This window comes from Eurypyga helias, unplaced genomic scaffold (assembly GCF_000690775.1).
Source record: "Eurypyga helias isolate BGI_N326 unplaced genomic scaffold, ASM69077v1 scaffold4211, whole genome shotgun sequence".
NCBI lineage: Eukaryota > Metazoa > Chordata > Aves > Eurypygiformes > Eurypygidae > Eurypyga > Eurypyga helias.
The window spans coordinates 29,113-45,287 of NW_010230011.1; the positions used below are offsets into that span (position 1 = coordinate 29,113).

A 16,175-nucleotide genomic window follows, 5' to 3' on the forward strand; every position below is an offset into this window, starting at 1 on the left:
CATTCAGTTCCTACACTGATTCTTTGAAAGTAGCATTACTGAATATCCCTGATTACCACTGATTTTTAGGATTGCTATTTTCTCACTACTGGGATTATGCATTTAAGATTATTCTCAACCCTTTATCCTCTGACTCCCACCCATCCCCCAATATCATATTTAAAAGTTGCGGTTTCCTCAGATAAAGCATTGCAATGCATTGCAATGCCTTCTGCTGCTTGCTGAGTGATATGCAGTCAACACCATTTCTATTTTCAAAGCACTGAGACCACTTTCAGTTGGATCATGTATTAAACAATAATTAAAAATAGTATTCTCCCCTTGTTCTGTGACATGATAAACACTATTCACCATTTAATATACGTTCAATCTCTTCTAGTCTTTTCAAAGCAGCAACTCTTTTCTTCTCAATGTCTTTGATTTCTTTTGTAGATTTTTTGGGAGTCTCTTTGCCCATATTGTCTTTCTCTGTTTGTTTCATATCTTTTGAGTGCCCTTTATTGTTATCAACTGATGTTTGGGTGGTTTTTTGCTCGTTTTTCACTTCTTTCAAATTTTGAAAGGATTTTTTTTTTTCTTCTGCAGCTGCAGTCCCATCTGCTGGAAGTGATGACTGTCCCATAGCACCAAGTGATGCAATTTTACTTCTAACTATGTTTAGGTGACGATGAATATACTCCTCATGAGGTGCCAGCGCTAGTGTTTCAACCAAACATTTTTCTGCCTTTATTAAGTCCCGTTCTTCGAAATAAACCACACAAAGATTATGTTTTCCTTGTACGTTGTTGGGATCCAGTTCCAAAATCTTTTCAAAGCATTTTTTTGCTCCAACAATATCCTTCTTTTGGTTCATAAGGATATCTCCTTTCAAAATCAGACCTTTGGTATGATCAGGGTAGTATCTCAGTAAGTCTTCCAGGACAGGCAAAGCCATCAATTCTTTTCCTGTCTGAGAATAAAGCAGTGCCAAATTGAACAAAGCACTTCGGAAGTTTGGCTGTAAACTTATGGCTTTCTTCATCCATGCCTCTGCTTCCGTATCTTTTTTGTCATCCATGGCCAGCATACCCAAATTGAAGTACCCGTTTGCATCCTGTGGTTCTTCTTTCACATAATGTAACAGTCTTTGTTTAGCTTCAGGTCTAAGCCGAGCATCACCTGCAAGTCAGAAAACACATTTCATTCCAGAATTACTCTGAAGGACTATGCCTGCATAATGCTAATTGTTATACTAATTAAAATGTAACATCTTCAAAAGAACAGTAAAAAGGAAAAGGCTTAAAATGCTACTTTTTATTATTGCTGTGCAATAGCAAAAGTAAGCGACATCTACCTTCCTTACAGAATGAAACTACTTACAGTTGACTTGTAGCCCAAGTCAGCATCATTACTCTATTATCTGCTGAATAATATTGATGTTTGGTATAACAGACACAAAAAGGTGTCTCTACAAGTTTAACAGAAGTTATTTTCATGTATAGTTGAGCAAACGGAATGCAGAAGACATCAGTCCTGACAAACTGAATCTTACAGAGGCAAACTTGAGTGTAAGACTTCATTTTGTTAAAGACAGATTGAAAGAGCTTAAAGACAGAGATCACACAGGATGACCAGATGCAGCCACGCTAAAATATCTTCTAACAACAAAACAATAAAAATCTTTAACTCCCACATTTTAATTTGCATCAAAGTTTGAAAAAGATACAGTAAAATAATCTTATCTGCTAATACCAGGATTAGACTAGCTTGTACTCTGTGCTGTTTTTCTGAACACTCCAATAAATATATTTTAGTAAGGAATTCCAGGTGCAGGCTTATTGAAGGCTGGTGGAGCAGGGAGCCGATGTTAATGACTCCTTTCACCTCCTGAAACAGTTCTGCATCTTGCAGTATGAATAATCAAATACTAGACAGCTAATGCTTCTGTTTGTTTAAAGCCCTTTGTGCTTCCACAGACAAGAAAGAAAACATTTCTTGTACCACCTAACTTACAATGTGAGAACACATGGAAAATATTCCATTTGCATCAGCTCCAATCATCAACTCTGTATTATCTCTTTCTTAGGGTTCGTTTACCATCCCAACAAAAGAGAAACAAACCTTATCAGTCACTTGCTAAATAGTCAAGTTGATAGGACAAAAGGAAATGGCCTCAGGTTGTGGTGGGGGAAGCTTAGACTGGGTATTAGGAAAAATCTTTTCACTGAAAAGATTGTCAGGCATTGGAACGGGCTGCTCAGGAAGGTGGTCGAGTCACCATCCCTGGAGGTATTTAAGAGACTTGGACGAAGTACTGAAGGACATGGTTCAGTGGTGGTATTAGCAATGTTAGGTTAATGGTTGGGCTTTATGCTGATCTTAAGGGTCTTCTCCAACCTAAAAGATTCTATGATTCTATGACACTCTTTGCAACAGCCTGAATTGACAAACGGTTCACACCCATACAGCTAGAAGCTACACAAAAGAATTTATGAAAATCCAACTTAGACCATCCAAATGAGCGGTACTGCAGAGCAACATATGGAAACATTCACGTTTCCTAGGGCTAGATTCAAAGCCCGCAGAAGTCAGCTCTATTTTTAGTCAACAAAGAATTAAATCAATCAATATAAATGCAGAACCTAAGTATTACACATATTGTACTAAATATTTTTTAAAATATTATATAGGCACAATTTTGAAATGTTTGTGTAACACGATTCTTTACATGTATCATTATAGCACTTGTATGAAAGATGCTGAGCAGCTAGGGTATACGTACACTTTGCACACATTCCATTCACTACCAGTTAATTAGAAAGCTGGCTGACAAAAGAGTTTCTTCTTTGATGATGCTACAAACTTCTGCTTTCCAAAAATAAAACAATTAATTAAAAATTAAATAGTACGGATCCTGTAAATGCAAATACACAATAACTAACTAAGAGAACTAACATACCAGATTCCTGCATTAGCAGTGCTGAGTTGAATAATGCCAGTTTATGCATTGGGTTGAGTTCCAGTGCTTGGTTGAAGTTCTTCAGGGCTTCTGTTGCATCTTTCAGTTCAATGTAAACAATTGCCAAGTTGTACCACAGGTCTGCATTGGTTCTGTCCAGCTCTAGAGCTCTAAGATAAGCTTCCTTGGCTTGCAGAGGTTTGTTCATTTTTAAAAGTAATTCTCCCCTGTTGAAGAACACGATTTGATCTCTAAACTTGTATTCATACTGGTATGAAAATAATTGTAGGTTTTTTAAAAGTTTGCTTTCCTACAGACAGCAGATGTGAGGTCACAGGGTTTTGGTTTTCTGTTTGTTTGTGGGTTTGTTTTTTATTTGTTTTAAACACAAAACAATACAGGACCTTCTTTACATAGCATTCCCAAAGCTTTCACCTCTCAAAAGTCCATATATAACAAATACATACGTAGGGGAAAAAAAAAAAAAAAAAAACAAAAAACCCAAACAAACAAACAAACAAAGTGATCAGTGATTCCTGGTACTAGCACTGCAGTTACACTGCAACAGCTACAGTTTAGGCATCTTTGCACCTCCCTAAGACCCAATGGGAATCACAACTCGCAAGATAGTGAACAGAAGCCTCAAAACCCACAGCCACATTAATCATCTACTTAGTTGACATTTGTGTGCTTTTTAGTTAAGTCTTGCATCTTCTGGACCACCTTTACCAACAAAGGATAAAGAAAGCTCCATGATTCAGACTAACGAAAAGCTTTTTAGTTCAAAACTAAAGTAGGACATTGGAAATTTGAGAATTCATAAAGGAATCTAATGGAATCATCTTGCTATACCACGTTTGAGTACACAGCCTATGTGGAAACACACCATCTGAAGCAGGAATTTAAAAAGAACAGGGCTTCTGATGAATAATTTATTATTGCCCCAAATCTTCATCTTCTCATTTGGAAATTAACCAACTCCACCGGCTAACAAATGTATGAATTGAATACTGTTCATAGCACTGCAAATACATAAATGTTTATTCTAGAATACGTATCCCTACAATTAGACAAGATACCTGCTGATGTAAGCCTGCTTGAAATCTGGCCTCATACTAATTGCCTGTCGATATAATTGATCCGCTTCCTCAAGGCGAGATTCGTTTGCTCGAATTAAGTTTGCAAGATTGATATAAACATTCAGATGGTTAGGAGCAACTCTTGCTGCATACTTCTTACCTGGAATAATCTGTCACAAAGAACATATGTACCAAACACAGATTAGTAAAAATGTCAGACACAGTATAGATCTCCTCTTCACTCTGACACTTTCATTTTAGGGCATCACTGGACATTTGTGTTCAGGCTCTTACTGATTGCAAATAGCAATTCTTCTTTCCCATAAGATCATACCAAAACAGAAACAGAGTATTTTTTCTTCTTTAATTCAACAAAGACATCGATGACTTTTTAAGATATCAGTTAACTTCTGCTACTACCTAATTGGGCTCATACAGACAGCCAACAGAAACCATCCAAACCTTGCAAAACCTTCCCTATTCAAACAGTATTTTCTAAAGCCTAAACTGATGTTCTATCAGACATTTATGTTCCTTTTTTTAACCCTCCAGCCTAAGATAAGTGTAACTAATATTTTAACAGCCACTGATACAACAGATGAAAAGTAGTCATGAAAGATGAAAACGCTATGACATGGCAACTGTTGTACTGTATATCCATCTAGAATCTTCATACTGTTTTACAACAAAAATTTCTTAGCTACTCAAGGGACTGCTGATTTTTGTTGTCAGCCTCATTTCAGGCACGGCTTTTGTTACCTCCATACGCTCTCTGAAACATTCCTCTCTTTCTCCTAAAGAGCTAGAATAAGAATTATTTGCCAGCTATAAATATAACTTCACAAATGGTAAAGGTAACAAAGCACATATTTTAAAAGTATGTTCAGGGAAAGACTTTTTTGTTGCTGCTGCCGCTACCTTCTCCCACCTCCAAAGCTGCATTAAAGCCATCTCTTGAGGACTCAGAAACTCAGTCATCACCAACGTTATTAGCTGTAAGTGAAAATAAACCTACTGTGACGAGAAACTGTAGGCGTACATTTTTAACTGCTGCTTTGATACCCTCGATTTCAGGAAATAAAAAACCCACAGCAATATAAAGTAACTTAAATAGTTTTAACAAAGCAGTCCCAAATTAGCATTTTTTTTAACAGCCATGACTGTATACAACCTACTCTTTTAATCGACTGGTTTTAAGAAAACCCTAACAACTTTAAAGTATACAGCAACACAGAGCTTCAGGAAAAATACAAAAAACCCTATCATGAATATAGGTCTGAAAGAGTTCCTTCCTGTGGTGGTGGATAAAATAAGGTTACTAATTACCTGTGGCATCAATGATTTAGCAATCATATATGATTCTTCAGCTTCTTTAGTCTTGTTTAAGTTTTTGTAAGTTCTTCCTACATTCATGTGGGCACCAATATCATCTTAATAAAGAAAAGAGTAACATTTCAAGTACTTCCATGCACTGAGGAATGAAAATAAATACCTGTGCCTTCAGAGTACCATGAAGTACAGGTAATGCATAAAAAGCAACAACAAATAAAGCAATTATATATTATTTTTCCATCTTAATCATTAAGATGATAATTCAACCATGAAACAAAGATGGATTATAAAGTTAATTGGGAAATGGTTAAAGAGAAGACATAATACTTTCATGTATTTATCTTTATCCTCTTGCTACGGTAGAGACACATGAATTGAAAGTTATTTATTAGGTTTCTAAAAGGAAAAAGGAAAGGTTTTCCAGTAATATCTAGAATATCTTTTGCAACAGATGTAAGGTAAACGTGTACTTTGACACTACCTAGATTTTGCATTTTTTTAAACACTTCCTTAGTTTTAAATAAGAAAATTAAATTATGTTTCATAAGAAACTACAGTTTAAGCTAACTTGGAAAGAATGTCATCAGATCATAGTTTCAAGTGGAAAGTCTGCACCTTTTTACAAATAAAAACTTTTCTGGAGAACTTTTTTTGAGTTTATTTCCAAAAACTATGGATCAATTAACCTAGTGTATGACCTCGTTTGAGGTGCTGAAGAAAAACAGATCATTGAGAAGGTTTTGTTAAGCTAAGCATACTGAAATACTAGGAGTATGGCCTTCAATGGCAACTAGTCAAAGCTTTTACCTGGTTGCACTTGCGTGGCTTGTATGAAGAACTGCAGAGCTCTTTCAAAATTCTTTTCATTTTCTAACGCATGCCCCACATTGTTCCACAGCTTTGCATTGTTCTTATTTACCTAAAACCAGAAAAAAAAGACACCAATGCCTAAGGTATTAAGCTGAAATTACATGCCAACAGATTTTCTTTTAAGTATACCTTAAAGATGTAAAAATGCACAGCAAATGACAGATTTCATCAAGCTGCTGTATGTTCAGAATAACAAAATGCTGCATATACAATGACTACGCTGAACTTGTTGCTCAACATCCATTTATTTTAGTTATTTGCCCCTATAAATAACAAACATTTTAAAATTCATTCTAATTACTATGGAATGTTGTACAAACTATCCTACCAGGCCACATGCACACTGAATAAATTATTCTGAGCGTCAAACTTTCTGTAGATTTTCATACTGAAACATATCGTGCTTTCATCTGGATAAGAGAATACATTCAATTGCTTTAACACACGAAAAAATTATCATCTACTTCTTGCACATGAATTCCCATGTGTGCATCACACTGCTTTTAAAGTATTCACAAAAGTAACTAATGAGATATTAATACTGTCAATGAAGGTATGCAAGTGGCAAAACAAGCATGATTTCTCTCCTTTTTTATTATGCTCTAATGCATTTTTTGAGAACACCACCACAAACTTTCCATTATCCTTTTCAAACAAAATACAGTACCTTTAAAGCTGACATAAACAACGTGTACTCTGACTCCCAATCCCAGTTTCTGTGCAGTGTTTTTAAGGCATGAGTGAACAGTACCACAGCCAAGCAAACCCCAGAAATTTTTCTTAGCACACTATTAAACAAACAAAGATTTGTTATAAGCACACAAACAATTCTCATTTATACTAGAATAAATATCTCATATGCTAGGAAGCAAATAAACTGACAACCATATTTGTGAATGATATATTCCAATTTATTTGCCTCATCACCAAATGGAACACTCCAAAAATGTGAAAGGAAATAATGTCCAATTTCAAGTTAATTTTGTTATGTACGTGGATTTTTGTTACCATGATATAATTCACTTAACCAATGCAATCCACATAGTGCTTATGTGTAACTTAAGGCAATGAACATGATTATGATGTCAGACAGTGAGATTCTTCAAAACACCGTACAAAATGTTAAAAAAAAAAGAAAAATGCAACAAAAATAATCATCCCATGCTTTTGTTTCCTATCAGACAATTCCACACCAATTCTTTATCTCACACATCACTAATCTTTCCAGCACTGTAGAACATATCTTAATAGAGAGGTCTGCTGTGGACACTACCCAATCTTCCATAAGCAAACAAAAACCTAGTGCTACTGTAATATCTAAATAGGAGAAAGGTTTAGTGTCTTTTTAAAGCTGCAAATTGGGTGAAAAGTCACTCCCTGCAACAAGCTTCTCAGGAACAATCATCTTCTGAACTTCGTGCAGTTTATTTCTCTGGAGTTTAAACATCACTGAATTTAACCACAACAGGTCTCTGAATTCTAATTTAATTATGAAAAAAGATGTAAACACCCAGTTACCTGTCTGTAATTGCGAGTATCATTTCATTTTTAAAAACCTCATTCTTGAGCAGACATACAGCTGTTCACCAATGACATCTATTTCTTATATGTGGCTTAGGCAATAGCTGTTCACACCACTAGGTACTTCACACGGTTTTGCTAAAAACAGAAAGGGGATTTTTTTCCCTTCCATTGCTAAGATATACAAAATGCTCTGCAGACATAAGACTACCTTGCTTGGTTTTACAAAATACTGAAAAATAAAAAGTAGAATAACAGAATTAAGAGAGGAATTCTAAAACATCAGCAAAGCAACCAGTGAGAACTGGCACATGCAGTAATCTACGTCCCCACCAGCCTTGTCAGAAAGTTTTTGCTTTCCACATATTTGTAAAGCAAGGAGCCTTCTCTCTTTCATAAAAGTTTTTAGAGTGCTGATACCCAAAATTTCTGTAGTAAAGCACACTGCTGCCTAATTTTTCTCCCCAGCCTTCCTCTCCTGGTTCCTTGCTTTCTTTCACATCACTTCCATTTTTACTGCCTCACAGTGGGATTTGTGATAATACCTTGTGGGAGTGAGGAGAAAGTATCACTAATTTCTCATTATCCCATGCTGTCAGCTTTGCCAGCACAAGTTAGCATAAATTATGCTGCAAGGCCTCAGCTCTAATGACAGCAAGCAACAGACCAAGAATTGCTGCCTTTGAACTAGCATTAGGATGCTATCGGGGCAACAAGGGTAAAGCATTCAGGTCTGAGGGAGGTAGGTATGTGCAGATCAATGCAGTAGATAGCAGAAAAGAAACAATGGTACATGCAAACGTGCTTTCAGAGCAGAATTTCCTAAGGAGAAACGGTTATCCAAAAAATTCTTTAGTTTAAGAAATACTGAATGGCTCTGATGTCCATTCCTAGCATAATGCATCTGAAAATGTAATCAATAAAAAGACATTTTAATATGCTGTGGACTGAAAAACATGCATTCTATCAACTTCAGTCAGTAATCACCTTTGAATAAAGTACAAAGCACATATGGCCATAACATTATTTTTCCTAAGCCTTAAAAATGTCTAGGATTTAAACTGAAAGTATTTGTGGTTCTTTACAGAAGAGATAGGTTATATTATCACAGGTAAAGTCCTTTTGTAGCAAGTGTAATATAAGTTACATCATATTCTAAAAATGTTTGTTGCAGTCTGAGGCATCTTTATATATGTATATATACACACAGTTAAAAATATATAAAATATACATACGTGTATTCACATATGTGTGTGTGTGTGTGTATATATATATATACACACACTCTAAGTAAACGTTATAATACCCTCAGAAAAACTCTCTGGTCTCCAAAGAACTTCTTTTTCATTTGTTCACATGACCGCCAAATGGTTTCTTGGTCATTACTCTGTGTTCATTAAGAACTTGAAACAGAGTAAGAGCTATAATGTAATAAACTCATACAGGTAAAAGCTCCTTCGGAAAAGCCTGTGGTTACAAATATGGTTATCTTTTATGAAATTAAGAGAGATGAGTTAAACCAGTCACAGATAACACTACCTTACCTTTTATTTGATAATTTTTTCCATCCATGTGCTACTAAAATGCAGAATCCCATGCTAGGAACATACAGCACTCGTTCTGCTACTACGAATCCAACAGGAAAAAAGAGGTTTGATGCTGGAATGAATGGTAGCACTATTAAGCAGAGTGCCTAGAAAAGAAATGCAAATGAATTAGTAATCGAGATTAGGCAGTGACAAAATGTACCGAAGAAACAAATTACCAAAAAAAGACCGGAAAACCAAACATACATAGTAGAACTTGGGGTTTTTGTTTCTTTCTTTTAAACACTAAGATCTGTTTGACATTGAGACCACTCTGGCCACGGAGTTTTAACCTGCAGATGACACTGTTCCTTACTTAAGGGCCTACAAGTGTATTTGCTTTTCTATACCCCAGAAAAGAGCAGCTATATGACAGAACACTACTAGATCAAAGGATCAAATTCAAAACCATGTTTTAATAAGAGTTCCACATATAAAAACATGACAGTCTGAGAACCTTGGACATTAACTTTCATAACAATTAAAAATTTATACCAGCTTATATGATGCATACAGCAGTTACTTCCTACAATACAATAAAGTCCATTTTAATTTCTGTAAAAAATGTGAAGAAATAACACAAAAATCAGAATCAGACACAGAATACTGCACTGTTTAAACATTGATGTGTAAGGGCACCCTGAAATATATAAAACGACCTTGAACTTAAGAACTGCATAATTGCAGCTCTTCGGTTGGTGACAGACATCTGAACAAAAGGTGTGTTTATCACAGACAGAGAGATCCACCTGCTGCAAAGGAAGGGGACGTGACCATTTGCTTTAAGGCTTCTCTGACTGTTAAATAGCAGCTTTACAATGTCTGGTACCAGGCAATACTTAAACTATTATTGCAAAATATCTGTCCCCCAAGTTACCAAAACAAAAACCCAAACCAAACCTCAAATACCCTACAGAAATTGAATGTTTCTCTGAAGAAAGAAAGAGGTATTTTCCAGTAATTTTCAATACTACTAGCTGTCACCTTCTGTCTTGATTTAAGCATAACTTCAACTGCTTTTTCTATACTAAAACCCGGTCAATCTAGGATTTCATATATAAAAATGCAACAATGATATAAAACTACAATTAAGGTTATAAGGCATATTTCAAGGGACCAAGATATGCACATGGATCATTAACACAGCTCAGCTGATCCACGGCATTCATTAAGCTACATGAAAATAAATACACAATTAAGCCTTGAAGAAATCACAAGCACAATCTAGAGAATATGTTCATTACTTGGGGCCAAAATTTAATTTAATGCCATTTGACATTTCTCTCTCTCCTTCACATTTTTATAGAACATGCTCCTTATAGAGTGCCTACCAATCTGTGAAAGTAAAAGCCTCAACACAAGTCTGTAATAGGTTCTTGTAATCCACTTTGAAATGCAGGATTCATCATGCTATCCCCAAGTCAGTCTTCTGTATCAGCTTTTAATTTAGTTATAGCAAATGCCTTCACACTTTTTGGGGTGGATTATGGGAGACGATGGGATCATTCTGATTTTCATTCCATTTTAAGCAGCCAAACACATTTCTGAGCACAAAAGCAAACGTATAAAAGCATATCAGAAGTGTGCTTTAGCAAACACTGTGCTGCTTTGCAATAAACAGCATTTAGTATTATAATGCATGCAATGCCTGCACACAGGCTTAAATGAATGATTTATGAAATCTTCTGATTAACTGATTTGAAGTCACCCCTTAAGATTTTGAAAAAAATATTATTTTATATTGTTGTTAAAAACATGCAGTTTGTTTTGGTTTTAACATAGTAAGGACATCAGCTCAGCATATGTGCAGTGAAAGAATTCTTTCCAATGGGTTTGAGTGGAAAGGATTCTGCAGCTGCTAAAGGTCTCCACTGAGTGCTTATGATCTAGGCACCTAATAAAAAGGTTTCTGTGTGTTCTCTTCTGTGCAATTCCTCTGACGACAAACATTACACAACATTTTGCCAAACTTCTCTTTAGATCCTTTTGCCTCCTAGTATACTGTCCTTCAAATACAGTTTCTCGGGCAACAGACTCAATGCCCTAGTGCAGATTAAAATGCATTCTCTTCTGTTCTTTCTTTGTGTCACAGTCTTTCAGCAGATGCAGGGGCTCCATTCAAAAAAATATCCTGGTCAAGGCAACTAGGGGGGGGGAAGACAAAAAACATTAAAGTATGCAGGAAGAAAAAAGCACATCAATATTATCAATATTCTTCTCAGCACAGATCCAAACCAGCCTCATTCTAGCTACCGTGAAGAAAATTAACTCGACCCCAACTAAAACCAACACAATGACAAAACTCTACAATACTACCATAAGCTATGGAAACTATCTGAACTGTGTGGTAACCAGTCAAAAGTTCACAGGGAAACATTTCAAAGCCTAAGTGAGGTGTAAACACAGCGAGTAGAGAAATAAATATTGTTAAATTTAGAAGTAGTGATGCCTTGGCATACTACTTAAAAGTGTTAAAAACCTACTCTGCGAAGCCTACAATACCTGTCTGTTCCTGACATTTGCACAGTAACAAGCCACCGAAGTCTGCAACGGAGTAGTGTGGAATGCTGTCTTATCAACGGGGAGGTAAAGCACCCTTGTTTGGGACACTCAGCAAGTATCAAAACATAGTTAAAAGCTTTTATTAAATATCACCAGCCAATAAAAGAATGCCTATACCCAAGAAATTCCATGAGCAAACAAGGGCCACGATCGCAGCTTGATTCTGAAACCTACTGAAAAGCCACCAGAGCAATTCTAGATCAGTACTATTCCTAGTACTCAACATTTTCAATATGTACTGTGTAACCTATTTATAAAGGTCACTTAGTCTGACAGTCAAGTTATCTGACTGTTCACAGGGATAAACAGTAAATAGAAGAGAATTTAACAGCTCATGGTTTCCAGAGCATGTCCTTTACTAATGTAAGAATAATTGATTACTTCAAGCAGCATAATGACATCAACCTGCCAAAGCATGTGTTCTGATCTGTAATATACAATCCCTTTTTTTTAGTTTAATAATGTCAGTTATTTAAGAAAAAAAAAAAACAACAAAAAAACCCCACCAACACTCATAAAAAAACCCAAACCAAACGAGATTTATCTGTTTTGTCCTCTCCTAGTTCTGCTGTTTCGAAAAGACAATTTTAGAGCCTGCGGTAAAAATTAAAATAAGACAAAACTGAACACAATGTACCCACTTACCAGTTATTTTTCCTGGAGATGACTGGTATCAAACAGATTGAAACTGACTAAAATGACTCCTTCAACATTTGCATCTCTCACTAATGCGTTCATCCGCTCAAGAAACTGATCTTGGGAGGAACTGTGGAACGTCCATTGGCACTTGAGGAAGTGGGAGAAGGAATCCCTTCTTCTGTCTTGTCCCTCAAGCGGTACAGCACCAAATCCATGTCCACACCAGCAAATACATAAAGACATGTTCAGATGCTTGTGACCCCCCTTCTCTTTTGCATTTTGGATGCCTCTCTTCTGCCTTTTTTTTTTTTTTTGCAGACTCCAAATAAATACCTTCAATTCTGCAACAGGTTTAAAGTTGTACCTTCTCTGATCTCATAAACAGAAGTAACTTGAGACTCTTCCCTTAGATCAGGCTTCACAATGACACCTCAGGGTCTCATTGAGCTAGTGGAAGAGGTAAAACATGCTAGAGATCTGTGATGGCAGAAGCTCTTCTTCCTTTAGAGTGACAGTCAGCACAGCGTGTAACACCAGGCAGTGCAGTCAATCATGGAACCAACTGTGATGAAGACCCCATTATACTAATACCATGTGCGATCCATATGGACAGCACACAGAATTCATACCTGCCAGGGTAGTAGTTTATTTTGATCATCATGAATTCAGGCTTTCATTGGCAGAACTGAGAACCAAGTGTGGGAACTAGTTTTCAAAACTAGGAATTCAGCATAGTTATCTGGAACATTGACATAACCTCTGTGAATTGGCACCACTAAATAAAAAGATTTAGATTCTTTGCTTGAAATATGGTAAGTAAGTCTAACTCTCTAGTAAGTCTGACTGAGAAGCCATCAGAAAGACTCTCCCCCTCTCTCCCCTGGCAGACTATCCATCCTACATCAGGATGTTACTGGCTGACTGGAAGGCAGAAATAGACTCTGGCCTACAGTGCTGTTGTACGTTATAGTACACAACAATTATTTGCTAATATAAAACACCGCATTCTCATTTCCTAAGAAATTAGCTCCCAGGCACTTACATATCACAGCATCATACTGAAGATTGTATACACAGCAAAGGTATATATTAAAGGAAAACAACTTTCATTAAACAAGGATTATACTGTGTTAAGTGACACCAAGGGTCACATGCTGGAGTGAATGATCTCAGAAGACCCTTCCTATAAAAAATACTTGGAATAATGAAAACAAATATAAAAACCCATCCTCAAACAAAAACTGACTTACAGCAATGTATGCTGACAATTCCATCAACCCTTTCCTCCTCTGAGCCTTACTGGGTAGGCAGTAAATAAAAATGTAGGGTAATACAGGGCTTTAAAGTTCAAGAGTTGCCAAGTGAACCACTTCCCCACATGCATTTCTACTGCTATCAGTGCACTGGATAAAAATTGTTTTACCTTATGTAAGAAGGAAGATTAAAACTACTCCTTTATATTTTTTAAGCGCTGTAAAACCGTAACATCTTTTTCTGGTATGTCACCTTGCCCACTGATTTTATCAGTGAGCTATTTAAGTTTCTTTTCTTCATACGCGGTTTTCAAAGTCAGGACAAGAGGCTTCATCAGCAATACTACAGATCATTTCCGCAGATTTTCTAGTTAAACAAACTGCCTTGCGCCAGCGACAAGATAAGAAGAACCATATGAGTCAGAAGTATAATGTTAGATGTTTTTCAACTGAATCAAACATCATCAGCTGATTCACAAAGAAAGTCTTAAGTTGCGCACAAACCTTCCCACCCATCTGAAACTTCTGTTGGCCTAGTTACATATTAAAAAAGAACATTATTTCTGAAGCAGACCAAGATCTTTGCATGCCGGTTTGCTGAACACATGACTGCACTGATTTAATAAAGAACATGGTATCAGGTAATCATTAATCTTGTGAAAATTTGCAATGGAAGCTATCAAAAAGATGACTAGGTTTGGATGAAAAAAAATACTAGCTCATTTGCTCCTTTCCATTTCCTCCAGAATATTCTCTGCCGTTAATCCATCTGAGTTTTAAGGTCATATAACACTGAAAAACAGGAACTGATCTTAAAAGATTGATGAAATTAGTTTTCCTTAGAAAATGGAATAGACTAGAGAAGAGTGACTTTGTGAAAAGAACGAAGAGGAAAATCTGTATTCCTAAATGCCAAAATATGTCCTTTTCTTTTATACCTATAAGAAAGAAAGTCGAGTCGCTTGCTAAATACACAGGATGACTACTGACATTTAAATAAGGTAGACAGTTCGTGGGATGGAAATGCATTCCAATCCTTAAAACATATTTAAGTTCTACTGAAAACCCTCATTTGTTAGTTGAGTTCTGAACACCTGAGAAAGGCTGCAATACAGTTTGCAAATACATAACAAGGGGCATGTTTATTCTCATCTCTTGTCTGTTCCCTTCTATCTCATCCCTGACAGTCAAATACTTAATGACAATTTAACAGTTTTGTTGCTACAATTTCCATTTTCTTAGATGTTCATTCAGCCCAAAAGGAGATGCATGCAACACCTCTGGGTCACAGCAGATCAGACATGTGACCAAACAACCTGAGCCACTTACACGCTTTAAAAAAGGACAAAACCAATGTATCATTCATACCATCAGTACAGTCTTGGAGGAATCCCCAGGAGAGCGAAGACTGAAGACAATCAAAGATCCCAGAAAGCAGAAGAAAGTAAGGGTGGCAACATTTCTAACATCAAAGAAAGACTCCACGAGAGGAATTGTTCCCATTGTCCAGTCACAGCATAATTCTGAGGGGTTGAGAAGCAGCCAAGCATTTACAGGCAGGAGGTAGTTGAAAGTCAGCTGTCTTGCTGGTGATGGACTAACAGCAGCTGGGTTATCAAACCTAGAGCAAAAGGAAGGAGAAAAAGCAGCTTTTTTCATTGAAAGGTATGGTCTTGATCCACTTTGTGCTCAGAAACCAGCAAATTCCATAGCTAGAACTATCAGTTACAGACTGTACAATAACCTAATCTTCCTGCATTTGTCAGGTGTGTAACTTGGGAACCATGTACAATGATTCGTCTTAGTATGGGAGTGAGCCTCCTCCAAGTTTAAGAAACTGGTTTGGGATACAAACAACATACGTTTGAAGAAACAGAACAATTTACACCTACAGTTAGGTTCAGTGGTCCTTGTTCACATTTTTAAGTTTGCCTTATTTTTCAGGGAAAATACTAGATTAATGTGTTTCTACATTGCTCAAACTTTCATTATAAATTGCAGTTTTCCAGTTCTAACATTACTCATGTACTCATCTTCAAGCACCATATCAAAGCAAGCCATGATTTCTGCACAGTTAATATCTAAAATCAAAAAAATATCTTGTATGTAAAAGAGGAAAAACTTAGGAGGCCTGGAGTATTCAGCCAAGGTCCAAACACATAGCCAATATAAAATACTTGACTAACAACAGTTTATTTCTGAATTACTAAGATAAACTAACAATTGTAAGTTTTAAAAATGAATGCCTCCTCAGATACCTCAGTATTTTGGCCATTCTTGTCAAGAGGTACCGAAATATACCATTTATCAATTTCACAAAAAATGTAACACTGCAGCCATTGCTTACTAATATTAAAATAAATTAATAAACAGTAATGTATTTTTTGCCATTTCA

General features: G+C 36.3%; 1 protein-coding gene across 1 annotated transcript; it reads right to left on the minus strand.

Moving 5' to 3' along the window:
* Window positions 1-343: 343 nt before the first annotated feature.
* Window positions 344-15,439, minus strand: TMTC3 (transmembrane and tetratricopeptide repeat containing 3). The gene is made up of 8 exons (XM_010160581.1): window positions 15,149-15,439; window positions 9,285-9,433; window positions 6,887-7,007; window positions 6,157-6,268; window positions 5,344-5,447; window positions 4,018-4,187; window positions 2,939-3,165; window positions 344-1,158 (listed from the first exon to the last, which is right to left on the minus strand). Exons 1-8 carry the CDS (start codon window positions 15,437-15,439, stop codon window positions 344-346), a joined length of 1,989 nt encoding a protein of 662 aa, XP_010158883.1.
* Window positions 15,440-16,175: the final 736 nt, after the last annotated feature.

What these genes read in the sequence shown, in the direction of transcription:
- TMTC3 (XM_010160581.1), bottom strand. Translation starts at nt 15,439, where the DNA reads ATGAAAAAAGCTGCTTTTTCTCCTTCCTTTTGCTCTAGGTTTGATAAC. An exon ending in CCTCCAAGACTGTACTGATG is followed by an intron (nt 9,434 to 15,148) that starts GTATGAATGATA and finishes TTTCTTTTCTAG; the next exon opens with GCACTCTGCTTAATAGTGCT. An exon ending in TGTTTATGTCAGCTTTAAAG is followed by an intron (nt 6,269 to 6,886) that starts GTACTGTATTTT and finishes TTCTGGTTTTAG; the next exon opens with GTAAATAAGAACAATGCAAA.